The sequence below is a fragment of the Sporisorium graminicola genome, chromosome SGRAM_1 (genome assembly GCF_005498985.1).
Source record: "Sporisorium graminicola strain CBS 10092 chromosome SGRAM_1, whole genome shotgun sequence".
Lineage (NCBI taxonomy): Eukaryota > Fungi > Basidiomycota > Ustilaginomycetes > Ustilaginales > Ustilaginaceae > Sporisorium > Sporisorium graminicola.
In genome coordinates, this window is record NC_043719.1 from 1,268,530 (window position 1) to 1,295,607 (window position 27,078).

General features: G+C 54.8%; 9 protein-coding genes across 9 annotated transcripts; 6 read left to right on the plus strand and 3 right to left on the minus strand.

Moving 5' to 3' along the window:
* Positions 1–1,929: 1,929 nt before the first annotated feature.
* On the plus strand, positions 1,930–3,723 carry EX895_000484 (uncharacterized protein; the record flags this gene model as incomplete). Its single annotated transcript, XM_029881085.1, has 1 exon — positions 1,930–3,723. The coding sequence occupies one exon, from the start codon at positions 1,930–1,932 to the stop codon at positions 3,721–3,723; it is 1,794 nt and encodes a 597-aa protein (XP_029742471.1).
* A 780-nt stretch (positions 3,724–4,503) lies between these two features.
* EX895_000485 (uncharacterized protein) lies at positions 4,504–5,688 on the plus strand (the record flags this gene model as incomplete). Its single annotated transcript, XM_029881086.1, has 5 exons — positions 4,504–4,562; positions 4,661–4,679; positions 4,775–5,397; positions 5,500–5,549; positions 5,633–5,688. 5 exons carry the CDS (start codon positions 4,504–4,506, stop codon positions 5,686–5,688), a joined length of 807 nt encoding a protein of 268 aa, XP_029742472.1.
* A 116-nt stretch (positions 5,689–5,804) lies between these two features.
* EX895_000486 (uncharacterized protein) lies at positions 5,805–9,096 on the minus strand (the record flags this gene model as incomplete). Its single annotated transcript, XM_029881087.1, has 3 exons — positions 5,805–5,818; positions 5,909–6,025; positions 6,093–9,096. The coding sequence occupies 3 exons, from the start codon at positions 9,094–9,096 to the stop codon at positions 5,805–5,807; spliced, it is 3,135 nt and encodes a 1,044-aa protein (XP_029742473.1).
* Positions 9,097–9,670: 574 nt separating this feature from the next.
* Positions 9,671–11,296, plus strand: EX895_000487 (uncharacterized protein; the record flags this gene model as incomplete). Its single annotated transcript, XM_029881088.1, has 1 exon — positions 9,671–11,296. The coding sequence occupies one exon, from the start codon at positions 9,671–9,673 to the stop codon at positions 11,294–11,296; it is 1,626 nt and encodes a 541-aa protein (XP_029742474.1).
* Positions 11,297–11,574: 278 nt separating this feature from the next.
* Positions 11,575–13,275, minus strand: EX895_000488 (uncharacterized protein; the record flags this gene model as incomplete). Its single annotated transcript, XM_029881089.1, has 1 exon — positions 11,575–13,275. One exon carries the CDS (start codon positions 13,273–13,275, stop codon positions 11,575–11,577), a length of 1,701 nt encoding a protein of 566 aa, XP_029742475.1.
* A 450-nt stretch (positions 13,276–13,725) lies between these two features.
* EX895_000489 (uncharacterized protein) lies at positions 13,726–14,493 on the plus strand (the record flags this gene model as incomplete). Its single annotated transcript, XM_029881090.1, has 4 exons — positions 13,726–14,002; positions 14,096–14,118; positions 14,210–14,318; positions 14,405–14,493. 4 exons carry the CDS (start codon positions 13,726–13,728, stop codon positions 14,491–14,493), a joined length of 498 nt encoding a protein of 165 aa, XP_029742476.1.
* A 4,108-nt stretch (positions 14,494–18,601) lies between these two features.
* EX895_000490 (uncharacterized protein) lies at positions 18,602–19,784 on the plus strand (the record flags this gene model as incomplete). Its single annotated transcript, XM_029881091.1, has 2 exons — positions 18,602–18,642; positions 18,719–19,784. The coding sequence occupies 2 exons, from the start codon at positions 18,602–18,604 to the stop codon at positions 19,782–19,784; spliced, it is 1,107 nt and encodes a 368-aa protein (XP_029742477.1).
* An 879-nt stretch (positions 19,785–20,663) lies between these two features.
* Positions 20,664–22,110, plus strand: EX895_000491 (uncharacterized protein; the record flags this gene model as incomplete). The annotated part of the gene is made up of 2 exons (XM_029881092.1): positions 20,664–21,883; positions 22,008–22,110. 2 exons carry the CDS (start codon positions 20,664–20,666, stop codon positions 22,108–22,110), a joined length of 1,323 nt encoding a protein of 440 aa, XP_029742478.1.
* Positions 22,111–22,478: 368 nt separating this feature from the next.
* Positions 22,479–25,441, minus strand: EX895_000492 (uncharacterized protein; the record flags this gene model as incomplete). The annotated part of the gene is made up of 3 exons (XM_029881093.1): positions 22,479–22,619; positions 22,713–23,158; positions 23,872–25,441. 3 exons carry the CDS (start codon positions 25,439–25,441, stop codon positions 22,479–22,481), a joined length of 2,157 nt encoding a protein of 718 aa, XP_029742479.1.
* Between the last annotated feature and the right edge of the window lie 1,637 nt (positions 25,442–27,078).

Sequence of the window (27,078 nt, forward strand, 5' to 3'; positions counted from 1 at the left end):
CAAGGAAAGCCAGGCCAGAAATGCGGTTGAAGAGCAACAGTACTCGACCAGAGCTCGACCACCATCGACGTGATCGTGGCGAGACTGGGTGTGATGGAGCTGGACAATTTGTCCGAAGGGCTCGGTCAAAGCCCTGACCATGGCCGGCGATGTGATGACACTCGTGTCGAGATGGGAAAGCATCAGTGTAGTCTCGTCTGCCATCTGGCCTGCTTCAAGCTCGGGCTTCCCTTGGCCACGATCGATGGACCACTTGGGTTCGGGGTTTTGGAGATAGCATTGTCGATAGCTTGGTGAGAAAATTGTTCTCAACTCGCACAGCTGCAAAGTTCGTCTGACGAGGAGCAACGTGGCGGAGAGGAATGCTTACGTGGCTTGCAGAGTCAGCTGTGCTAACTTGCGTTGATTTCTGATCAGCCGCAGAGGACTCGACATGTTCGTGTGAAAAAGGTGTACCACTTCTCTGAACGATGGCGAACGAGACTTCCATGCGATAACGGTGCCACTCGTGACCATTGAGATGTTCGAGGGCCTCTCTAGCTTGGGCAGGATCATACATGAGGATGAAGCCGCGCCTTCGAGCCAAATGGTCAAGCGTGGCCAAGATGACGGCGTGCTCGACCGAGCCGAACTGACCAAAAAGCGCCTCGAACTGATCAGTGGTGGCATCGAGCGGGAGGTTGAGGACATACAGGTTGCGCTGTGCACGCTCTCGACCGGACCTCATCGCTGGCAAGTCGAGTTGAAGACGATACTTGAAGTTATGGCTAGAAGAGAGCAAGTAGCTCCAACGTCGAGATCGCCTTCTGTTCTCTGACGGTACTTTGACAGCGAAGTGCACTGCCTGATGGTTGTGAGAAGGATGTCAAGGAAAGCCTGTAGATCTCAAGCAAGGACTAGTTTACAACGTGCAGAAACCAGGAAAGTAGCCGACGCTCAGTAGCGAAGAGGTCTGAGACAGCAAAAACAGGGTGTCGTCACGCATACACTCGCTCGATGGAGGGACGAGAGGAGAAAAAGGGGAGGGCGACACTGCTGAGGCTGACGAGAAGGCAGCAAAATGAATCTTTGCCCAGGGTCCGCCTGGAAGCTTGTGTGTATCGCTGATTCAGCAGACTGCGAAAGCGCGAGTGAGCACGCCCCGTCCTGCCTGTCGAAGCTGTTCCGATTCCTCTGGAAGCTTTCTTCTGCTCGTCGGCCGCACAATCGATTGCTGAGTCGCTTCGACAAGCGGCGTCAGTGCTCTTTCACATCTTCGGTGCCACCTTGCACTACCCGAACGGCACGCTGATTCTCAGATGGACGGTCAGCCTTTCTTAGCTTGCATTGTCTTTCTTTCTCAGCTCGCGTGTGCTGTGCTGCTGCTGCTGGAAATTAAATCCAGAGGAGAAACCAACACGAAAAGAACTGTCCAATCTGCATAGGCCATTCGACGCGTAGAGTGAGCGCCGGACACGACAACTGTCAACAGTGGGCGCCTATAGCTTGCAGCAGTAGCACGCTCGATTCGAAATGACAGCTCCGATTTCGCAATCTGAGTTTGTACCGTATTATAAAAACCAGAAGTGGCATTCCTTCCCGTCTCACGCTCCTTCATCAACGTGAATGGGTCTCTTTCATGACCGCTCCACCAAACCACCTTACTCGCTTTGTTTTGCTTTTGGGGGACGCTGCCCGATACGACACCCCTGCGAGATCCCACTTCAACCAACGGACATGTGGGCTGCTTTTCGCTGCAGCTAGATCCGCCTGCGCTGATGCTTGCTTTATCGCGACACAGCATCAGCTTGTCAACCGCAAACGGCTTTAAGCATGACGACGAGCCCAGGAAGCACCATCGTCGCTCCGGATTCGGCATCGCTCAGCACCGATAGTCAAACGTCCATCGAAGCGACCGACTCAGATTCAGCATCCAAATTTTCTCAACCAATGTCAGACCAAGATCAGCTCTCGTCGCAAGACTTTGTCCAGCTGACGCGCATCTCTCGAAAGAAGCAAGACATAGAACGTCATATCGCAAGTCTTCAAAGTTGGCCCGCATGGGATCCGTTCAAAGACATCTCAACCTACTCGGCCGAAATCGCCACCCTCGAGCGCAGCAAGACAACGCTGGAAGGTATTGCTAGTGAAGTTCGCAACCGCCAGACTGAATGCAACTGCCTAGAACACGATGTCCAGCAATTCAATCTCGATGACATGAAGCGTCTGCGCTCGGTAGCAAAAGCCGTCTCCAAACGTCATCTCTCTGGTACCGATACTGATCTCTTAGAGCTAGCACTCGAGACCGTGTTTGCCCTCGACAAGCTTCTTCGTCTCTTGCGGGATCGACGCAGAGAGCACGATCTCACAGAGCTCCGTCTGCAGTGGGAAAATCTCATCCGCTCGAGCTGGCTGGATGTGGTAGATCTCCGTCACGACATCGAAGCATTCGAGCGAAAGTGCAAGGCGCTGGCGGCTCCGCGGGCAAGCGCGACTGACTCGCCTGCCACTGGTGGAGACTCTCTTCTCTTCTCGTCGAAAAACGGAGAGCACACATCGAGCGATACGCCATATGACACCAAACAGCGAATGCCCCGATCGGCTAGCTCTTCCTCCAGGCTCGCTTCTGAGTCATTGAAACTCGAGACTTCCCGCCTCGTGCTCCGCATTCGAAGTTTCGACACCGAAAAGGTTCGTCCCGCTGGCAGGCTCTTAGACCTACTCATCGATCAGAGACAGGTTCCGGAGAGACTGATCGACGAGCAGGAAAAGCTCGAAGATGCACTTCCCCAAGCATCCGTCATCGAAGCGAAATTGTCGCACACCTTGTCGATACATGGGAAAGTCTTCCTCTCGACATCGCAAGCCCGAAAATCTGGAGAACTGTCAGAAGCAGCTCATGAGAACGAAGGACTCGATCGCGCTGCAATAACATCCAAGACTGCCGATCTGGTCTTACAGGACAAGGCACCTCCTATGACAAGCCCGGACCCTCCACAAGTAACAAGGTCAGGGATACAGATTCGCGAAACCTCGTCGTCGCAGCCGATAGCAACACCTGTGCGTCACGCTTCAAATCAGTATCGACCGGACCCCCGTGATGCTCTCGATGTTGCTGTCGGCAGCATCGTCAATCGAATGCCCATATCGGTTTCGATCAAAAACGCCAGTCTGGCAAGCTTTGGCGCTGCTCAACGCCCGGGCATGTTCCAAGATCTGAGCGGCCAGTACTGGATCGGCGAACCTGACCCGCGTCTATGCTTCTGCCGCATTCTTCCTTCCAACATGGTCATGGTCCGCGTCGGAGGAGGATGGCAGGAGCTCTCCGAATTCATCATGCAGCACTTTGCCCATCTTGCCAACGTCCCAGAGGACCCTACGCTGGGTGGATCAGTTCGAAGAGAAGCGGCCAACCTGATGTGGCCTCGTTCTGCATCCGGCCCGGTGGGCTCGCCACGCCTCAGAACCAGGTCATCCGTTGGATCACTTCGATCGAGCCAGGTGACGCACCGAGGGACTCCCCTGCAATCATCGCGAATCGTCACAATGCCACCCTTGAAGACGGCTTCCATCCTGACACCCGCCACCAGGCCAAATATACAAAACGCGTTGAGCACAGCACCCGGCCCAGCGGTCCTCGAAAATAGAGATCGAAGCCTTTCTACGCCGTGCAAGACCTCGAGTCTTCCTTCCAGCAGCTCGAGTTCATCCATTATCATCCATCCTTCGCCGCCATCCACGTAATTCGTGCTGCATAGCATGCTGGCGCGCTGTTCTACCCACAGCATCCTTGTATACTAGGCCACGGTGGCCCCTATGCTGCCCTTCTCTTGATTCCCTGATCCAAATCCATGCCAAGGCATACGGATATCACTGTATTTGTACCCTTCTCTTGCAACCCAGCCTCAAGATCCATGATGCAGTTTATGCACTCTATGCAGAAGGACGCAATTCTGACCGCCGGAGATCGACCGACACGTCTGAGGTTATAAAGCGCGGCTCGCAACCGCAAATAAAGCTTTTGCTGGCCGAGGCCCTCGGCTCAACCCGTTCTTGCAGCCAACTTGCTGTACACGGCCTTTGGCCATTGCACGTTCAGAAGAAGCTGTCTACACTCATGTTCCAGTAGAGGCGTTCCGCGTATCCTGCAGTGAAGGAATTGCCGTCTTCAACCTATAAATTCTCGTCAGCCAGAAACAGGAAGGACCGGACCGGACCTTTCCGGTCTCACTAGTCTAGAGAAAATCAAAAAAAGGCACGCGGTGGACCCCGCGGGGGTTTCGGTTCCTTTGTGGCACGGGCAGGACACGAGGCAACTGTGGAGCCAATCGTCGTTTCTCGTCTGAGTTAATTCTACAAAGTGTGGGGTTCCACGAAGGTGTTGCTTTTATTTGCCGGTGCCCCGTCGAGTTCAATTGAAGAGCATGCTCTCGTGCTGCAACCTTCTCACCTTCTTCCATCTCCCCAGCTTCTTTCACAAACTGCGACTGTCTCGATCAACGCCAAATTTCGGTACTCGCAAGAATGCCTTCGACTTTCGACCAAATCGACAGCTATCCTCGTCCAGGCAAGACCGCCATCGTGTGAGTTGCTGCAATTGCCATCCGTGCCTTAGACCGCCTAAGCGAAAGGCGTCGCTGACTTTAACGGTCTTTTCGCGTTCCAAATGATATCCTGCCAGCACTGGCGGCTCTTCTGGCGTAAGTACAAGGTTCAAGCGAAAAGGTCTAGGCATCTAGTGGTGTGCTGACATTCATTGAAATCATGCTCATGACGTTTTCGATGCTGCTCACAGCTTGGACGCACTAGTGCGGTTGCCCTTGCCCGCGCCGGCTGGAACGTCACCGTTACAGGTCGACGAGAGACCGAGCTGCAAGAGACGGTTGTACTTCTCAACAAGGCTGCCGGTCGCGAAGATGCCGGTTTCTACGTCTCTGGAGACATCACCAAAGAGGATGTGGTTCTCCGAGTCTTCAAGGAGACGGCTGAAAAGTTTGGCCGCGTCGATCTTGTCTTCTGCAACGCCGGCATCTCGCCTCCCAACGTACCCTTGGCGGAACAAAAGCTTTCCGATTGGCAAGCTACGGTTGACGTGAACCTGACCGCTCCCTACCTCTGCGCACGCGAGGCATTCCGATACATGGAGAAACAGCAGCCTCAGGGTGGACGCATCATCATCAACGGCAGCGTCAGCGCCTACGCTCCACGACCTTTCTCGTCGCCTTACACGGCGACAAAGACGGCCATGACCGGTCTCACCAAGTCGCTGTCGCTCGACGGACGAAAGTTCAACATAGCGGTGACTCAGATCGACGTTGGCAACGCAGCTTCCGAGATGACGGCCAAGATGAAGTCTGGCCCAGGCGTTCCTCAGGCCGACGGATCTATGCGCCATGAGCCCACCATGGACCGCGAATGGTAAGTTGTTTACCCCTTGCTCTCCCATGCTTTGCACAACCAGAACGACGCGGTCCTGACGCTATTTGCTGCTCCCACTTTACCTACTCCGTCGTTCCATAGGGTCGGAAAGGAGATCGTCCATGTTGCAGAAATGCCTCTTAGTGTCAATGGTGAGTTCCAAAGTTGCGTAGCATCCTTGCAAAGGCAGAGCTCAAAAGCTGACTCGCGCACAATCCCTCCAACACTCGAACAGTTGCCAACGTCGTCATCCAGGCCACAAACATGCCAAGCCATGTGGGCCGTGGTTGAACGCATCGTGCTCGGTTCTTCTGATGCGATCCTTTGCAATGCAATCTTCCTGATACAATGGTGAGAGTATGAGCATGTATTGTTTGAACGAGGGAAAGCGATGGAGCTTTGATGCTTCACTCTTCTTCGCCTGGATCGCAGGACGCACATTGAGGAGCAAAGGCGAGGTCAACGAAACGGTATGAGCGGACTGTAGAGGTCGTGAGAGAATTCAACTTACCCTCAAGAGCTTCGGGAAGCTTGATTCTGTTACCACCTCTCCACCATCGTACGGCGAAGAAGGCAGCGACAGAAAGGATCAGGGCAACAATGGCGCAGATCAGGACGATCCAGCCCCCTATTAAAATCAAAAAGTCAAATCAGTATGAGACGCAAGCAGGTTGAGACGGCTACGATTGACTTACATCTGTAAAACCAACTTGGCTCGTAAGGGGCAAGGACGGTGTCGATCTGAAAGACGCCGCCTATAGGTGCGCGCTCGATTTGCACATCGCTTCTCACAGCGCGAGCCTCGCGGCCAAATGCCATTACAGTGGCAGAATACCGACTCGTTGACGAGCCCCGTGTGTTTTTAATACCCACAAGCCATCCGAGTCCGTCCATGTCCCGGTCCTCAGAGCTACCGCGAGTGCGATATGGTCTCTGTCGATAACGACTGGTGCTGCTTGAAGGCATTCTGCGGAAGCTGACCTGGCCGTAGGAGCTGGAACCTCCTTGAGATCGATCGAGCAAGGTAGCGAACGAGCTCTCATCCTTCATGCCGATATCGTCTCCGCGGCTGTCCGGCAGCAAGACATCTACAGCTTTTTCGTCAGTGAGTGGGATGATGTGCTGCTGCACGAGCCTAACGAGAAGATCACGGTCCTCGAGGATCGCGGAGAGGTTGACCCTGGTGAAGGCACTGTCGGTGGGGACCAATACCATGAAGCCGGTGCTGGATTGGAGAGTCTGATTGTGGCGAATTGTGCTGTTGAGGATGTATTCGTATCCCGCCTGTACCATGAGATCCTCCATAGTATCGGCCTTTGCGCCTTTCAGGAGGTCACGGATCGTCAGATCGAATGGTATCTGGACTCGGTCCACCTCGTGAATCACGCCAGTGTTCGTGAGGATGTCGCCTTTGACGACGAGCGAGATGGTACCATTGGGCTGACCGGCCTTGTGGATATGAACTGCTCCACTCTTCTGTTTCCTGATGGCAAGCTTGGCCCCCAGCGTCGGCAAAAGGGTGGGATATTCGACTTCTTGCTCGATGAAGTCCGACTTGTAGACAATCTTGTCGATGGCATGATACTCGACTAGTGCCTGCAAGAGCGGCTGCGACTCGGGCAGCAACAGGTAGTTCATGGCAAGGCCGAGGCCGGTGAAGGCGTCGTTGGTGGGCACGAGGTAGCTGACGCCGGGTGCACGCTCGACGGCCTTCTTGAGGTCTGCGCTGAAGACGGTGGCGACAAAGGTGGAGAGTGATAGGTACGAAACAGCTGTCTGAACTGGATCGGAGGGCGGCTGAAGTAATTGGGACACGACGTAGATCATCGCAGCGTCCTTGACCTCGACCGGTTCTCTGAGCACGTTTGCATCACCGAAGGCGACGTCGCCGTTGCCTTTCCGATCGGAAGCAGATGAGTCGTCGACGGTGACAGGCATCTTTTGCCTGCCTTCTCTCAGCTTCCAGTCCAAGAGCTCAGTGTTGAGCAGCAGTCCGCTTGTTAGATCGCCCGGTTTGATCTGACCGGGAAGGATGTGATAGCGAACGACCTCCTCGAGGGCAGGACCTTTACGGTATTCGCGGGAAAATTGCGCTAGTGAGTGGGTCGAAGGTTGCGGCAGAGCTTGGCCAGGATACCAAGCATCGATGACGTCGTCGCGAGGAGCGAGGAAAGTGAATGTGTCTCGGTCCCGCCTTTGCAGATGAGCAGGCTTGTCGATATAGCGCTGCAAGCCAGCCTCGTAGATGAGGTCAACGAAGCGCGAGGCGTTCAGTGCCATGAGTGTGGCCTCGATGCTCATGTCCAGGTCGCCGAAAGGCAGGATCAGGTCATCGATGACATGAATGACACCGTTCTCAGCGAGAATATCTTCTTGCAAAACCTGTGCCCCCATGACGGTGATGGCACCATCGTTACCATTGGCCTCGACAGATACGGAGCCACCTAGGGCGGTCGGAATTGTAGCATGTCCAGCCGCGCGGATGTTCGCCGAGTACACTGGAGAGCGATCACCCAAACCGCTTCCGGACATGTGCCAACCCAGAAGCTTGAGTCGATCTAGAGCAGCCTGCGGGTAGTCGCCAAAAAGGTAGGTGGACTCCAGTACACTAAGATTATCGAAAGCTTCCGAGTCGGGCAAGAAGAGGGTGAGGTGGGGCACAGTGGACAGACTCTTCAAAGTTTCGCTGCTGACAAGACGTCTGAGGCGTTCAAGACGTGGATGCGTGAGGACAAGCTGTTCCAAGGATGGCGGCAAGTCGATGACCGAGTCGATATAGTGGATCACCCCGTTTCTGGAGCGCCAGTCTTCGTGGAGTGACTTGGCACCTCCGCGACCCCTTCCGTCGGCTCCAAAGCGGAAAGAGTTGCGTTGAGACTTGGAGAGGCGAGAGTAGAACGAGTTGAGAGGATTGCTCTTTTCTTTCTCCTGGTTGAGGGCGACGCGCATGCGTTGACCATGATGACCGAGCAAACCGCCGTGGTCCTCTTCGTCGGGGACGGGCACACGACCTGGGTGGGTGGGCTCTATGAGCATGCGGCGCGAAGGGAAGTGGAGCGTAGTCTGCATCTCTGGGTTGCCAGGTTGAGGAAGAGGAGCCGAGGGCGAGTGGGAGCCAGTGTCGTCACTCAACGTGAATGGTAGGGTGTAGTTGAGAATGTGGTACAGGATGTGTTGGCGTGCTACCGCATTGACGTTGTCCGATGCCACACAAAGTCCATCGTTCCAGATGCACTGTGATGATTTGCTCGAATGCTGGTATGCAACATTGTCTTCCTGATCCATGAGATGCTGCCAGAAGGTGGGCGAGTCGGCAGATGCGCCGCCGAGAGCAGCTTCTCGCCGTGCGATTTGTTCGTTTCTCTTACGGAGGAAGGCATCGTTAGTAGGAGCAAGGATGGTGAGTCCTGTGCCGTCATCGAACTCCTGGAGTCTGTTGAGCGTTGGAACGAGTCGAGTCCTCTGCAGTAGACGCACCAAGATTGTGTGATCTGGCGATTGTGATAACAGATCGAGGAGATTGAAAGAGACGGAATCGTTTCCTTTGCGTGCTGTTTCGGTAAGAAGTTGTTCAGGAATCTGCATGGGCCGTTGCGCGTTCCTCTGGCCGGCGTAGGAGGGGAAGGATGCGCATTGGGCTATTGCAATGCAGAGAAAGACAAAGCCGGCGAAGCTCGTTGCGCTTTGAAGCCGAACCATTGTTCCAGTGATCCGTGTGTTTTTGCTTGAAACTAGTAGCTGAGCGACCGCAGATCAATCGAGCGCTGGGAGGCTACACGCCATTCGCTGGAAGGAATCGCCCTCGTCACGGATGGAGATCGTCTGGACGAGAAATCACGTCGTCGTCGTTAGTTGCTACAATGGTGATAGAGACCTATAGAGCCTCAAAAAGCGCGCAGCCCTGCATATTCAGCTAGCTGGCTTGGCCGTTCGCCTAAGGCGAATGTGGAGTTGAGCGTACGGTATCGCGATTTTCAAGGCTCAGTCCGGCTCATTCGCTATTTTTGAGTAAGCGTTTCGGCTTCGCGATACGCCCGGGCCAACTGTTGCGCGCATCTTGTAGTGCTGCAGTCGCAGTCTGGACCCTGCATTCTGCGACTGTGACTGTCACACCTCCACGTCGACTCGTCTGACATCAATCGGAAGAACTCTCGAACCAGCCTTTCCCCGCAAGCACTCACCCTCTCACATCGGCATCCAGACCGAATCCGAGCATCGCCTTAGACCCTGCTGCAAGATGCTTTGCTATGCTGGTACACGCTCATGAGTCACAATGTCACGAGCTTCGTGGAGCAGCATCGGCTCTGACGCCGAGGTGCAACATCACTTCGATCAGCCATCCGACCACGACCCGCGTCTCTGCGTCAATCGAAACGGAAACGAGCAAGATAAACGCTTCGACGACGATGGCTACAACGATACTCTTTCCAGCCATGGTACGGAGGCGGAATCGGTAGAGGGATTTTTCGACAGCGTCGACGCAACTTCTGCGGATTCGCCGCATGCACCGCCCGCTCCATCCGCAACTCAGTATGACTTCCTTGACGATGATGCCGATCATCAATCGAACCAGGCCATCTGTCGCATCTGCCTCGAATCTGCAGCAAGCGATGGCTACGGCGGCGAATCTCTGGGTCGCCTCCTCTCGCCCTGCCGATGCAAAGGCACCATGAAGTACGTTCACGCCACTTGCCTCGACCAGTGGAGAGCGGCTTCAGCACGATCATTGTCCGCGGTCGCATGCGACCAGTGCGGTGCTCCCTACCGCTTTCGAAAGTCCAAGTTTGTCGGTCTGGCGACTTCGCCCACTCTACTCTTCATCGTCAGTCTCTTCCTCTTCCTCTTGCTCATCTGGACGACCGGCGTCGTCGCCACCTTCTTCATGGACATCTACGATCAGCCAGCTGCTACCGAGCCCTCGCGCTCTTCCCAGAAAGCTAAGCCTGGGAGCTGGTGGCCGTGGCGAGCTTCGGTTCTGGATCACGACACCAGTCTTGCTTCCGTAGAATCGGATGCGTGGTCTCATCTCGATGCAGACTACACACCCGGCCTGTGGAGCTACAGCAACCTCATGTACGAGCCCGCAGCCTACGCCAAGCTCATCAAGCAAGCCGTGCGCTCCTTCGCTTCAGGAGAGGCCGTCGATGCGGTTCGAGAAGTCGTGGGTCTGCAGGATGTGGCGGAAGCGCCACAGATTGAACAGCAAGAGCCACAGGAGGAGCGGGGCTTTTGGTCGTCGCTCAAGTACGAATGGATGTACGGCGACGGTGGTTTGTGGGAGAAGAAGGCTTCTTCACCCTCTCCTGCAGCACTGCCTTCTCAAGACGCTTCTACATCTCACAGTGGAAGCGCCGACGCTCACGTGACGCAATCGAAAGCTCGAGAAAGGTATGACGCCAGAGCCGCTTTGGATGTCAACGATAAGAACGCCAAAGAACGTCGTCGCAAGAAAACTGCGACAAAGACTCGACGATCCAAGCCCAGCCAGATCGAGCCACAAGGCTGGCTGAACAAGCTTTTGGTCCAGTTCTCAGTCGGTTTCTCTCTTGTTGGCATCATCTCGTTTGTCAATTTGCTCGTGGGAGCCTCGTTTATCGGCCCCATCAACCTACACAATTTCGGTCTTGGCAGGTCCTTTGCCCGCATGACGTCCGGTGGTAGAGGCCGCAACACGAACCAGGATGGCGTCAGCATCGCCTCGATCCTCATTGTACTGCTCGTCGTCATTGGCGTGGTCAGAGCATTGCACGTGGTGTATAAGCTGGTGCGCAAGGGGGCAAGGAGAGGGCTGAGCAAGCTCGAGGATGTCATTGTCGACTGGAACTACGAAGGCGATGCTGACGGGGCGACGGGTGACGTCGTTGCTGCTACATCAGAAAGCGCGGACCAAGTACAGTAACCTGTACGGCAAAGACACGCCTTCGTACCAGCAGCGCATGAGTGACCGCGACACAATCAATGACAAAAATTGAAAGGATCCACTCCGATACCTGCGCGCCGCTCGTGAAACAGTCTGGGTCGGTCAGTCGACGAGACAGCGTCGTATGTGATAACAAGGACGAGAATGCAATGCGATCGAGGCGAATGAATAGAAATACAGAATGTGGATGTGAAGAAAGCTTAAAGAGGGACGCTGTTGGAGTTGTGCTGGGCTGAGTGAATGCTGAAAAGAGCCACCTAAAAGTAAAAGTCAGACAAGGGTCCACTGACATCGCTGGCATCGTCCTCACCGACATCATCAACGAGCATCTTGACCATGTACGGGCCCTCCAGCTCGTAGCCCAGCCTCCTGTAGTAATCTCGAGTGCCTACACCAGAAATGACGGCGAGCTTGCGCGACCCGTGCTCGTCCCTGGCGATGCGTTCAGCCTGTTCCATGAGCAGAGTACCGAACCCCTGGTGCTGGAATTTGGTCGGGTCTCTGGAGTGGATAGGGACGGCGCTTCCGTACGTATGGAGCTCGCGGACGATGGAGCACTGACCATCCTTTGTTAGTTCAGGACGGTACGTTCCCGCAGCCGAGCATTTGCGCAGACGCAACAGTGCGATGAGGATATCCTTCTCTGGATCTTCGTAGGCGAGGAAGGATTCCCATCCTCCATTGGCCGTGTAATCTCGACGGATGAACTCGACCTCGTCCGGTCGTACTTTGGTGTGGATCTCGTGCAGACCTACTTCGCGGTATCGAACGTCACGGCAAGTGACACCAAAATCGCGCATGCGTTCCAGAGCCAATTCTCGCAGATTGCCGTTCTCGACACCAGACGAAACAAGCGGCATAGGGATATCTCGCTGCACACGATACACTCGCGTCCAGGGCGGTACAAGCGCCAAGATTCGTGCGATGAGGTCGACCAAGAACGAGGGTGTGTAGTTTTTGTATCGACCTGTCCTCCACAGCTCGTAGAGACCTGTGCCGCGAATGACAAGTGTGGGATAAAGCTTGAGACCGTCTGTGCGGAAAGCTGGATTTTCAAAGTACTCTTTGAATTGTTCCATGTCACGCTCGACACCGACGTTGGGGAGGTCTGGCATCATGTGTGCGACGATCTTGTAACCAGCATCCTTGGCTAACTGGAATGTTTCGCACACAGCTTTGACGGTGTGTCCTCTATTGGTGTCCCTAGCTACGTCTTCGTAGACGGACTGCACACCAATTTCGAGTCGAGTGCAGCCATAGCGAAGCATCTGGGAGAGGTGTGGCCTCAGGCAGTAGTCGGGGCGGGTCTCGATGGTGATGCCGATGCATTTTGTGAGAGCCCTTTCCGAGTACTTGACCGCTTCGTCGATGTCTTGGCCGTTGAAGCCGCTGAGGGCGTTGTGAAGTTGGGCGATAAACTGATTACGATAAGTTTCGGAGAGCGACATGAAGGTTCCACCCATAATGATGTACTCGACCTTGTCAACGCTGTGTCCGAGTTCGCGAAGCTGCTGAACACGGTTCTTGGATTGCTCGTAGGGATCGTATCGGGCTCGAATGGCTCGCATCGACGTAGGCTCATATCCGGTGTAGGACTGTGTGCTGTATTCAAAATCTGAGTCAGGACCTCCGGGACAGTAGACGCAGATGTTACCGGTGAGTGCGATGTGAGGACATCGGTGTGGCTTGCACATGACGGCTACAACGGCGATACCAGAGGCACTTCGTACGGGTTTTGCCTTGAGGGCAGGCACGAGCGCCTTGCGGTATGCTTCAGGAATAGCAGCGATGATGTCGGTGAGCCTGGGGACCCCATTGTAGCCGTATCTCTTGCATGTTGTGGTGCGGATGTGATTCAACGAGACCGATGCTGAGCGGTCGTGGGCGTCGACGAGCTGTGCTGCAATGTCGGCACAGACACGCAGCAGTAGCTCGGCTGTATTGGAAGATGCGCCCATGATGGGCCACAGATCGAGATGTAGTTGCTTGACGTTTCGCGCGGATCAGGTTGGCGTTGAAATCGGGTCAGCAGGACGAGGTGGGGTTCGACAGGACGATGGCTGACCAGCTGAGCTGCAAATGTCAAAAGCTGAGGGGGAGAAAAAAAGTCAATTCTCGGCACTCGGAACTCGTCACGAAATCGAGCTTGCAAGGCGGATGAAAGCAAAAAACTACCATAAGAGGCCACTATTCCAAAAATCAACCACGCAGAGCCGTTTATGGTAACAGCAAAGCAGCGATAGCGAGTCTGCCAAAGCGTCGTTGGTCGTCCAAAAAGACGGAAACGCGGGGCTCTGCGCGTGCCTATCGGCAAAAGACCTTTCCGCACGTTCCACTCGTCGAACCTCTTTTTGTGCTCCTCCATCATCTTCCTTTTCTCGTTCTAGCAAGAAGCCAAATCGGACAACATGCTCGCCGCCATTCGCCCCACTGGTCAGCTCCTTGGTCGATCCGCCTTGCGTGCGGCACCCAGGCCTTTCGCGGCACCTTTGATGCGAGCTGGTTTCACTTCCAGCGTCCAAATCTCTGGTGTGCAGAAGCGATTCACCGAAGAGCACGAGTGGGTCTCTTTCGACGATGCGACCAACATCGGAACCGTGGGCATTACCGACTACGCTCAAAAGTCGCTTGGCGATGTGGTTTTCATCGAGCTGCCAGAGGCTGGTGCTCAGGTCAAGAAGGGAGGTGAGTATCTCGCAAGCAGACAGCACTGCAAGTTCAGTCGAGATTGCTGACAGCTAAATCTCCTTTCTGCACTTGCAACGAAACCAAACACAGATGATATCGGAGCCGTTGAGTCTGTAAGTAGCGCAGGTCGAATGATGTTCGTCTACAGTTGCCAGTGATTGACCTTTGACAGGGACACATTTCGCTTTCTATCTCCAACAATAGGTCAAGGCCGCTTCCGACATCTACGCTCCTGTCTCTGGGCAGATCGAGGCCGTCAACGAGAAGCTCAACGACGAGCCTAGCTTGCTCAACAAGGCGCCCGAGACCGATGGTATGTATATGGCCCAAAGCACGTCTCCTACTGTAACGGGACAAGTGTGTCCTGACCACAATCACTTGCTTTTGACTCTTAAACAGGCTGGCTGTGCCAGATTAAGCTGTCGAACCCTTCCGACTTCGAGACGCTCCTCACTGCCGAAGCTTACCAGAAGATCTGCGAGAACTGAGCTCGATACGTGATTCCCTTAAGGCCTTTCGTTCTGTGTTCTCCTGTCACCCATTGTCCTTCAACAGAGACCTGGCAATCCATGTCTAAAATCAGCAAGAGTGGCTGATACGAGCACCGATTGAGAATAGGTGCCTCTGTTTGAAAGGGGCCATTGAGCAGAAACAAGAATGGAGTTGTTGACCAGTAACTCAATCTTCGGACAGGCATGTGACAGCCACGGATCATAGCCTTCCGGACGAAACGGTCCAACAGACCGTCCTGATTCGTCCGCGTCCGAATGAGCTGTGCTGCATCCCGATTCGGATCAAGATTCAAAATCCACACCAGCCCCGATGGAGATCGTCGAAACGATGCTCCAAGCATTAGCTCATGGCGTCGAGACGCGGAGCCGCTCTATCTTCGTCACAGCTTTAGCCTCCAGCCTCGTCTTGCGAATCGCGGGTGAACATTCCTCTTACCGCTTGAATACCTGCGCCTTGACCGTAAATGCTTGGACCGACGCACATGATCACGTTATGCCATTGTCTTTTCTTTACAGTAAAACCCCCGAAGAAGCTCGCGAAAATCATGGTGTTCAGAGGGCGAGGGTGGTGCGCCGGACTAGGTTGTGGCAACGACTTACCGCAGTAGCAGCAGCAGCAGCAGCAGCAGCAACAAGAAGAACAAGAACAAGAACCATAACAACAACAACTATTTCCGGTCTTGCCAAGCTGATCGAGGTTCGGCAGTCTTGTGACGATGGAGGTTCTCCTCCTCGATGCGCTTCGAAAGCCGTGCCGATAGTACGACAGCTTCGATGAGGGCTAAGGTTCAGTGTCACCTAGAGGGATAACAGGACCGGAGCAACAGCAAACGTGAAACCAGAACGCTACTTGCTCAGGCCTAACCCTCGTTGCGTAACAATGTCTTATCTTCCATGCGTTGGAAGCATCACACGCACAGATCCTTCTCCGCAATCAAGGGTTGAACGGCGGCAGCAGACTACGGCTTCAATTGCGCTTCCGCACCACTCCGCCCAGCGACCTGGATGTTCAGACTAGAAGCTTCCCCGGCCACTAGCGTTCCTTCAGGTGCACGGTGCTTCTAGACAGGAGGTCGCTGCGAAGGGACAGCCGAAGCCGCAATCGACGCCACCAACGACATTCCCGAAGGATTGCAATCCCGCATCTCAAAAAAGCCCAAAGGATCATCGAGCAAAAATCCATTTCACATGTCAGCCTCACCGCTAGGACAGCAGCAAGTGAAGGTTGCTGGACATAGTCCCATGGTGCCAAAGCGCGCCCTAGTTGGGGAGCGAGCCACTCGCGGCTCCCGAAGTTTGCTCGATGGCTTTTGGACGATAGCCGAATTAATCGGATGAAACGTCGACTGACTCGGGTCTCCTTGCCAAGCGCCTGGCATGCCTGGTATGTGAACATGGTGCGCCATTCCAGTTCCGGCTCGCCAAGTGTCGAAGAGCCTCGTCCGGGCGCCGAATTCAGAGCCCAAGCCCTTTTGCTAAGCGCCTCGCCAAAAAAAGAGAAAAATATGCTTTGCGAGCTCGATTGCTCCTTGCACTTCGGAAGCTGATTCGGAACATCGCTAAGCAAGCAAGCAAGCAAATACGCCCAGCTTCGGACTTGGTCGCTCGCTTTCCAGACAAACGATCGAGGGTCGATTGCCGCCCACTCTTGGTGCTGAGTCCCAGTTCGATCGGCATTGGCGCCGACACAAGGTTGCTGCTGCTTTTCAGCAGATCGATTGCGACAGATTAGAAATTGTCGCCGTCCGGCATACACCACAGACTGTCTCTGGCTGCACAGCGGGGGTTGAATGGAAAGCAGGGCATCGGCTGCTCAGGACTGCTCCGTCGGACAGAACGATGCGGGCTCCGGCAGGGAAGAATGAACTTGCTACTGCTGCTGCAGCTGCGTGCACATCTTGTGGTCTGGGAGAAAAAGTAAAATCTTCTTTTCGACATATGGTCCCATTTTTCACCTCTCGTCAGACTCGTGCGTTACTTCTTTATGCTTGATACTGCCCAAAGTGCTGCCATCAGGGAGTCTATTAAACGCAGAAGTATCACACAGGCTTGTCTGCTTCTCCTCTTTTCAAAAGACGCTGCTGTCGGTCTCGATCTGAACTCGAAGCCTGACGGGTGGAAGGGTCGCAGAGCAGGCGCATGTCTGGTTGGCTGCGGTTGTGTGGGTTGGTTGGATTTCGAGCTGCGCTGCCCTGCAGAAAAGCTTTTCCCACCCTCGCCGAGCGCACTGGGAAAAATCTCGTGCACACTCGTCCTTGGCTGCGAAGGACAAATTTCGAGTGCAGCAAGCAGCCTTCATTGTATGCGGCCTTGTTTCGGTCTGTGGTCCATCTAGACACTGCTCCAACGGCAGCAGCGCCCAGCGCCTTTTCCTGCAGATCCGCTTGCCAACCCTGTGTCGGCCCATACCCGGCAGAGGAATCAGTTTTCGACAACCATCAGCAACTCTATGAAGGGAGAGGAAAAGTGGCTTGCGTTGCTTCGCTTTGAGATCGGCCTTCGATTTCGTGTTACGTAGCAACAAGTGAGTGGGGTCGAGAGACTGCCACAAGAGACAGCAGCAGCATCGACTGGTTTCAATCGCCTGTCTCTTTCATTTTGGGGGGTTGCGAGTGGCGAGCGGAGAAGGGCGAATTTAATGCTCTCTTCTGTTTCAACGGGAAAGATAGTGATCTCGACAGACACCTTCAAACAGGCTCTCACAGACGTCCCTTCTCCCTGCAGAAGCCACAAAGTGACACTAAAACCTCGAGACGAGGTTATGCGAGCCTCCTCCTTTGGAAACAGCCCCCAACTCGAGACTTCGTGATCTCGGGTTGCTCTCGCTTCGAAAGCCGATGCGTGCGTACGTTGCGTCTCCATGAAAGAACGAAAGTTCGCCACCCTCTGCTTACATCCTTGAGTGGGCCACGATAAACGGAGACGGGCCCGTACCCAGACGTGGGCATTTACCTCAAGGACGGGACTTGCCGACTCCCTCTTTCTGTCTCTGATTCCACGATCCGCCTGCAGGCCAATTCATTACCACGCTTGAGAAAAGCAAAGAAGAGAGAACATTTAGAGTTCTTCTGGCTTTCCCTAGATCGCCTGGTCACCGAAGCCTCTGCCCCTGCTCCACTTTACAGACTTGGACAGCCGAGACTTCTTCCTGTTCGAATCTTGATCTTTTTTTCTTTAGTCTTTTTCATGGCACCTCGCCACCCCTCGAATTTGGATCACAATCCATCCCTTTTTTGCACCTCGCTTGTCGCCTTTGCACCTCGCCACTGAAGGGGACCGTGTGTCATTTTCAAGCTGCAGTCGGCAAAGCTGACACTTGCGCCATTCGAAACAGCCTTCGCCTTGCCTGTCTGACAACCATTGTCTCTGAGCCCTGCAGTGACATAAATCCATAAAAATAAAAAAAATCTTTTTTTTGGCTTCTGCACTCGACGACTGTTGGCCGTTGTGAGGTCGCGTGCGTCCGCCGACAAACGCCCACTTTTGCAGCCCAGACTCTTTTGAGCTTTAGTCTTCTGCGCCTCTCTCCTTCACTGGCTCACTCTTCTGCAGGTATCTGTACTGTACACAGTACGTGAGGGAATGTGAGGGCAAAAAAGCGGCTCGTTGAGACGCGAGGGATGCAGCTTTTTTGCAGTTGCCGCTTCTCCCCAAAACTGCTCCCGCATCACTTCCTTTACTCGCTTGCTCGCCAGAGTCGCAATTGCTTCGCTTCCAGTCGCTTCATCTTCGCAGTCCCTTGCAACCAACAGCGTCGCTTGTCGACTCGACTTCAGGGCTCTACAACCTACCGCGACCGCGACACACGCCCGTCTCAACTTGATACATATACCTGCTGCTTCCGACATCATCCCGAATCTTGTCCCGCCAATATTTCTCTGTCCTTGCCGTCTCTCATCCTCTTTTGCCGTTGTCGTCTCTTCACCACTATCGACCGGCTTGATCTCACCCTTTCAGTCCCTCAACCCCTCTGGCTCGAACCTGCCACCCGATATCATAAAGCCCTCGGTATCATCACCGACGCTCTCGTTGAAGACATTTTGCCATCGATTCGTACACTCACACCAAGTAGATCCTAGACAAGATGGCGGATGCAATGGCTAAGTACCCTGCCATGGACCTCTCGTAAGTTGTCAATGCTACTTGTCGCTGACCTAACCAACACGGACTGACGCGATTGCGCTCTCCTTGACTCTCACAGGCTGGGTTGCATGTACATCGGTGTCATGCTCAACGTTTGGCTCTACGGTTTTTCGATTGTCCAAGCTTACATCTACTACGTCAACTTCAAGACCGACAAGCCCTTCATGAGGTACTTTGTACTCTTCCTCGTGATTGCCGACACCGTCAACTCCATCTTCGACCAGGTCTTCATGTACCAGTACCTCGTCTCGCACTTTGGCAACCTCACTTACGCGTCCAAGAGTAACGCCGCCTTCGCCGCCGACCCGGTCATGACCGGTATCATCGCTTTCTCCACGCAGCTCTTCTTCGCATGGCGTGTGTACAAGCTCATGCACTCCAAGATCATGCCCACGCTCATCGCCATCGGTGCTACGATCTCGCTGCTTAGCGCCATCGGCACCACCATCGGTGTCGAGATCGTACTCGAGTTTCAGAAGTTCCAAAAGTTCCAGGAGGTGGTCATTCTGTGGCTTGGCTTTGCTGCCCTCACTGACGTGCTGATTACGGGCTCGCTCGTGTTTACGCTCAACAAGTCGCGAACCGGTTTCGCCGCCACAGACGACGTCATCACGAAGCTGATCCGAATGACGCTTCAGACGGGTGCGCTCACCACGCTGTTTGCCACTGTCGATCTCATTCTCTTCCTCGCTTCAACCAGCACGCTCCACTTGGTGTTCAACCTGCCGCTTGCCAAGCTCTACGTCAACTCGCTACTTTCGACGCTCAACGCGCGTGTTACTATCGGCTCAAATGCCCAGCAGTACACCATGGAAGGTTCGCTCAGCGACAATGCTCGTCGCGGCGTCAGCACCCGCACCAAGCGCTCCAACGTCTTCCGTCCCGGCAACAACAATCAGCCCACCATCATCCGCACGCAGGCATCGCACCACGACGATGTCGAGAACGGACTCGGGGGTTTCAATAGCCAGGACAACTTTGAGACTGGCATCCACATCAAGACGATCGAAGAGACATTCGAAGAGCGACACGAGGGTGACGGTATGCGTAACTACCCTAGTTCGCACAATGATTCGCTGCCCGTGCTGGAAAAGAGCCGTGGCGCTGACGACGATTCGCTCTGAACGAGAAAAGGCATTTTGACACAGCTGCGCCGCGATGCAGTTTCATACCCACTCCCTCTTCATTTTAGCGCAGTAAGGAACTGGGGTTCCTTTTCAACTTGTCGCCGATTCCTCTTTCTCTCTCTCTTTCTCTCTCGCTTTGATCGTGATTCATCTTCGCACTCGCACTTTTCTTGTTTTTGTTGTTGTCGCAATCCAACCCTCTTTGGTCACCGTCGTCACATTTCCGGAGTGCAGTTTTGGGTATGAGCATCAAAGAGCAGGGTATAATTGAGCAACGTTGTTTGTATGAGGATGTCGAAGCAAGCCAAGTGTGGGTTGTGCATCGCTATGGCTGCTGCATTAGCTGATGTGGGGGTGTCAGCGTTGAGAGGGCGAACGTTCCGTGCAAATGCTTGCGTGGGTTGGAAGACAGGGAACGGTATTTCGATAAACACCCCCGATCAGTTTGAGAATCGGGACCTGTCGCTGGCGGGAACAAGGTGAACAGCAAGGCGGACAACACGGACCTACAGAACCTCTGGACAAATTTGGCTGACCAAAAAAGATGAGCTCATTTCACACGCTCTTCAGAATAATTCATTTGTGAGCAACAGCGAACCGGCTTCATTGGCTTGCCTTCTGGAACAACTCCACCTTGATCTCGACATCATCCTCCCGCCCGACTAATCTCCCTCTTGATCTCATTCTGCGCACCACTTTCGACGGACGCACCTTTCCAGAAGCTATTCGTCGACGAACGGCTCTCTGTGAGGGCGGACACAACGCGATTTATACGTACACAAACACACACACGATAACGCAGCAGCATTGTGGGAGACAACAGCGTGAACTCGAAATCGAAGCCGTATGTGGACAAGATAGCATTCTTGCTCACTGATGGATAGATCTAGCTGCAGCCACTATGGTTGCGTAGCTCGACAGAACTTGCACGAGGTTTCGGAGTTGGGAGTTGTCAGGCAGCAGCCACTGGCGGGTCCATCACGGCCGCGGTCTTCCGCTTCCAGTCCAGCACATGCTCGCTCTCATCCCGTCCACTCCCCTTTGGAAGTGTCGTCTGGATCCTCATCGTCGATCTACAAGCGAACCGCGGACTATGCACGATCTTTGCAGTGGACAAAGGAGGAGACGGACGAGTTTCTGCTGGCGAATCGCACGGTCGTGACGGCTGGTACAGCGTCGCTCGTTTCGACGGCGGCCTCGTTCCCATTCGACTCTGTCAAGTCGCGGTTGCAGGTGCGCGACTACCCGTCCATATGGGCGTGTGCCAAGTCGGTCGTACGCGAAGAAGGCGTGCGAGGCTTCTTCCGCGGAGTCACCATCCCGTTGGTCACCATCTCGTTCGTTCGAACTTCGTCGTTCTCGATCTACTACAACACCAAGAAGCGCCTGCACAGAAACAACGTCTTTAGCGACTCATCGCGGTTGTTGCATACAGCGCTGTCGGGCGCTGCAGGAGGCGCAACGAGTGGTGTCATCATCTCGTGTGGTTCGGCGCCGTTCGAGTTGGTCAAAGTGCAACGACAGCTCGAATATCTCATTGCGGTGCAGAAAGGGTTGGTGAAGAAGAGCACATCCGGCGGGGCAGGCGGACGCACCTTCGTCCCGCAATCTGGCTTCCAAGCTGCCGCCAACATTTATCGCAACTTCGGTGGCATCAAGGGCTTCTACCTCGGCTTCCCCCTGCACATGGCCAGGGACACCTTCGGTACCGCCCTCTACTTTGGATTCTACGACTCGATCCGCAAACTTGTCTCGCGTCACTCTACCACGGATGGCATCTCCGGCCCGAGTCTGTACGGTATCCCCGGCCCCGTGGTGTCTTTCTTATCCGGCTCGTCCGCGGGCATCTTATCGTGGTTGATTGTGTATCCTGTCGATCTGATCAAGACCAAAGTGCAGAGGGATGCACTGGCGGGCAATCCGAGACAGTTTACGGGCTGGCAGGTGTTTTTGCATATGATCAAGGAGAGGCCGCCAATACAGCAGCATCCTGGGGTGCGGGGTCAGGGCATGCTACCAAAGACGGATACGGTCTTGGCCAGATTCTTGCGGTTGTACCGCGGATTGGGCGTCTCCGCCCTGCGCAGCTTTATCTCGTAAGTTATACTATCCGCCCCGATTCTCACTTAGATAGCTTCAGAAATCAAGCGGAGTGAAGTTTCCTCTTTCTGACATTTGTTTCCTCCCTAACTGTCATCAAACGGCTTCTGATTCTAACAGCCATGGTCTTACATGGACCCTCATCGAGACCATCTCGGGCAAGATCACCGAGCGTACGGGGCAATCCATCTCGTACGCTCCCGACGCTCGGCGCCAGGATTGAGCTCGAGCATCGTAACGGCATGAAACCAAGCAATGTCAGCCGCGCCTCCCCCAGCGTGGCAATCCTCATACCCTTCTCTAACAAGACCTGACGAGACTGTGACGAAAGCGTGCGTGTGTTCGTGTTCATGTGCGCAGAGAGATTCCTGGTGTTTCTGATGTGTGCGTGTGTGTGTGCGATCCTGTGGTGAACAGGCGGGATTGAGAGCAACGATTTCCGCGGCAAGGTTGGAGTGACATTCGTGTGACAGAATCATTTGATCGCTGTTACGAGCCGAAGCGCAACATTGGAGTTTGCATCTTGAGACGAATGTGACATGTGAAGCGATCGTTCTCGCGCAAGGGTACAAGCTTCGATGAGGGGTGGCTTTATTGCTCTTGACCCGAAAGCAGACGCTGCAAGTCTTGCGGGGTGTAGCGTTTCTTCGGAGTGGGTTCGGCGGGGATCAGGATAGCGGCTACTTTGCGATCCTCCTCAGACAGCATGTTGAAGGTCGATGCTGCGTCGTGCTGCGGGAATCGGGACGTGATGAGTCGTCAGTGAAAACTTATTGCGGCGTACTGAAGGGGGATGGCCTCGGGTGGTTGGGTTGGCGAACTTACAGTACTCTGAACGTCCAGCTGGATACCCAACTCGTTCAACCACTGCCTGATGGGCGCGGGAGGTGGCAAAACCCGCTTTCCCGTGCCAAAAAGCAGGATCTCCGGCCTCTCGTCCACCAATTCGAACATCCGAAATGCATCCTTCACCTTCTCACTGACCTCGAGCTTCACACCCGGCTTCACCGCCTGCCCACTTCCCAGCCAGTCCTCCCATCCGATCCCGCTCGGCACGGCGTAGTCCTGATTGAGCTTCGGATGGTCCCAAAGAAAGACGTGGTTGTTGAGGATCACAATCGGCTCCGAGAGCACCAGGCCGTCGGCGAGCGTGAGCGAGGTTGGCGAGGTGGACGCCACGGAGACAGTTGTGTTCGGCGAGTTGGGCGATTCGAGAATGTTGAAAAAGTCGTCGTATACTGTACGGTGCTGGCCGGTGTTTGGCTTGCCGCCTGGGTCGTCCGTAGGGAGACGGCGCGTGCAGGATGTGTGGAGTAGAGAGGGTGAGGAGGGCGCGGTTCGAGGGGTTAGGAGGCGAGATGCAGCGCCCCGTGTAAGGACGTTTCGCAGCATGCTACTTGATCGCATCATTATGGGCCCGTCGATGGCAGTGCTTGACAGCGGGATGCAAGCAAGAAGGATGGCGGCAAACCTTCTTCATGCTCGTCAGATGTGGAGTAAAAAACCGGCTTTGGTGGTGTAAGCCACAACGTCACGTGCAGAGAGCTTTCGATTGGACCCTGAATGTCGAGCCCAGACTCTGTGACCAACACCTTCATGCTTGACACTCTTCATGCGCAACAACACTTTTGAGACTCAACCACAAGCAGTCTGCCTCACAGTCGCTTTGCACACACACGACATCGACGAGCGATTTTAGATCAACATTGAGGACTACCCATGAATGAATGTCTTCAACTAATCACCGCTTGATCCTGACTCCTCGCCGTCGCCGTCGCGGAGCCCACCTCGCCACCTAATCTGGCCCGTTTGCGATCATGCGTCTTGCGATGCCGACTTGCCTGATCAGGCCTACTGAAACACTTGCCGCATTCCTCACACCTAAACGGCTTATCCCCCGTGTGCGTCCTCACATGCTTGGTCAAATTGCTACTTTCCGCAAACGCCTTTCCACACCCCGGAAAGCTACACACAAACGGCTTACTGCCCGTATGCGTGCGCTTGTGAATCGTCAATGAGCCAGCCACGCTGAACGCTTTACCGCAGCCCGGATAGTCGCATACGTACGGCCGCTCGAGCGTGTGCGTGCGCATGTGCTGCGCTAGCGTGTTCTGCTCGCTGAACCGTTTGCCGCACTCGGAGCACTTGAACGGTCGATCGCCGGTGTGCGTCTGGATGTGACGCAGCACTTTTTGCTTTTGCGAGAATTTTTGGCCAGATGCATGCCGGGCACACCCGACCCAGCCGCATTCGTATTCGGCTTTGCCGGAGCCTACATGCACTAGCTCGATGTGCTCCGTCAGCGCTGAATGCGTGTCGAAACTTGCCGAGCAGCCTTGCCATCGACATTGCAGTTGGTGTGGCTCGCTGCTACTGCTGCAACTGCAACTGCTGCTGAGGCCACTGTCATGGCTACTTTTGCGCTTGCTGCCGGCCAACTTCGAAGATGCCGCGCTATCCTTAGAGGTGGACAGACCAGCATCACCGAGCTTGTAAGGAGAAGAGGGGGCTGGTGGGGTGAAAGGTGGATGATCGCCACCTTTAAGTGAGAAAGGCGCGGTAGATTGCTGACCAAGATGGTCGTGCAAGAGATGCTGTAGGATGGCGAGCGAGATCTTGTCGTCCTGACCTGTTGCTCCGCCTACTGCTGCTGCCGGGTCGTGCGTCTTCCACAAATCCGCCTCGGTCGTGGGCGTAAATGTCCCAAACTCTGGCTTGCCGGGCAACGGTACCTGGTGACAGTCTTTCCAAAGACATTCGAGGTGGCCGCCCGCACCAGCCTGCACCTCTGCGCTCGACTGTGTCCGCGACTCCACCACGGGTTTTGCACCCTGCGAGATGGATGCGAGGAACGAGCTGTCCGCCACCGATGCTTGTTGCGCACCGTCGGTAGTCGCATTTTGACGTACGAGATGTGAGTGATTGACATGGGCAACCAGCTCCTCGACTGTCCAAAAGCGCTCGTTGCATCCTCCCCACTGACACAGTTGCGGCCGTGCGTCTTGCGGGCCGCCTCCGCTGTTCTGCAAGGCGCCTGGAGTATGCTGCTGCTGCTGCTGCTGCTCAGCATTGGTGGGCATCCAGTGCGAGTGCGGTGCAGTAGTGTGGCAGACGTCCGAATTGCAAAGCGTCATCGCCGGCGGAAGGCATCCGCCATGACTGCTGTGCAGATGCGGCTGTTCAAACAAGCAATCGTTCCACGACTGCAGTTCGGACAAGATATCTTCGAACGATACTGTCGCAGCAGGCGAGTGGTGGTGGTGATGATTGTCAAACGCCGACACGCCAGCAGACTTGTCCTTGGATGGGAATGGAGACGAGTGCAACATGGACGAGGTCCATTGTAGCATGGATGATGGCGATGCTGCAACGGGTTGTGGAGTGGCAGTAGTCGAGACGGTGGATGCCCGCGAAACCATTTGGTGTCTGCCGCCACCCGGCGACGTGTATTGCGTCGCGTTGGTGATAATGCTCGAAGACGGCGTGTCGGACGGTGGAGGAGGTGGCGCCGTCGTCTCCGGAGCATTGTTTGGATGATGACCCGCAGGACTCATTGCGTCAGCAGGTGAGGTGTGAGGTGCATTGCAAGGGTATGGCGTAGAGCCGACGCAGCATTTGTCGACAGAAGGCGGCATGGAGCAACAGCAACAATCGAGGAGCTCCTGAAAGCTGCTGTACAGCTGACCGCCTTCTGCTGTGCCGGTTGAAGTCAACGAGCCACAGCACTCGCGACATTCGTTGCGTGGTCTTGGGGTGGTTCGATTACCGTGCGCATGAGCAGCTTTAGAGCTGGGTTGGACGATACCATCGCAGACGTTGGCTGCCTTGGGAATGTGACCTAACGAGGGCTCCGTTTCGCAAGCCTCGCCGGTACAGCAAGCGGCAAGCGTTGGCACAGCAAGTGTCATGGACGAGCAGTCACCAGCAGCAGAACAACTCGACTTGGAACATGGCAAGTGGGGAGCGTCGGCGCAGGCAGGTTGATCGCAGCACGCGATTGCTGATGTGCAGACTAGGGAGGCGGTAGAAGAAGTGGCCGCACCGCAAGAAGGCTCGGTGCACGCGCTGGAGATGTGATGGACGTAAGAACAGGGTGAGGCTGGTGCTGATGATGGACAGCCATGACATTCTGTGGCGTATGGTACAGGTGGAGACGAGAGGTCGGAATCGCAGCACACAACGGAAGAGCTGCAAGGTGGTGTGAGGGTTACGGGATGCTTTAATTGCAGTGGTGCTGGCGATGCTGGCGAAGCTGACGATGCTGACGATGCTGACGATGCTGGCGATGCTGGCGATACTGGCGATACTGTGGATGCAGCTTTTGGTGTGAGACCTGCCACGGAGGCATCTCTCGCTGGCGTCCTGGAGGACAACATAGTCGACAACGCACCTTCCGTCGACGGCGCCATGATAGGAGCCAAGCAGGGCTGGTGTTGCTCCTCAACTCAAGGGGGCGGCATCCAGATGATTGTTGCGTTGCACTGATAGTTGTGAAGACGACGATGTTAGCAAATTGGTGGATGGCGAAAACTTGTGGGGAGTAGCCGGGTCGATGAGAAGTGTGCTGCTGGTGGCTGAGGAAAAAAATTGCGAGTGCTTCCGACAGAATAGAGCCCAGGGCAAACTTTCAAGCAGTCGAAAGGATCAGGATTAGGCTGTGGAGAAGTTCGATCGGTCGGCTCCGAGGCATTGGCCGAAGCGAAGATGGAGACTCGAGTCTTGTGCCTCGCTTCTCCGCCAAGCTCAGCGCTTTGGTGGCGACTACGTAGGATGAGAGCGTGGGGGAACTACAGCCGGCGAGCTAGCAGTTCGGAATGTCGAGTGCTTGCTGCGTGGATTCGGGAAACTTGCGACCGAGTCAGACGTAGGGCAGAGGGATGCTAGAGCTGCTTCTTCGGCGGCTTTGTGTCACTGCATGCAACAGTAGACTCGAGTGAGAGCAAGAGAATCGGCACAGAGCTGGTAGAAGAGCGCAAAGATACCGCTGAACAAAATATCTGTGTACCTTGCTGGTTATGTCTGATAATCACGGCATACGAAAAGAAGCTTCTCTTCCATCCTGTCACAGTCTGCCTTTTAGCAAACAAACCCCTCAGAGCATTCAGTCGCGCGAGAGGGCTTGGTATACGATCTAACACACGGTCCTGGCTCTTCTCGATGTCTTCTCTCGTCCTCTGCCTTGCCAAACCCA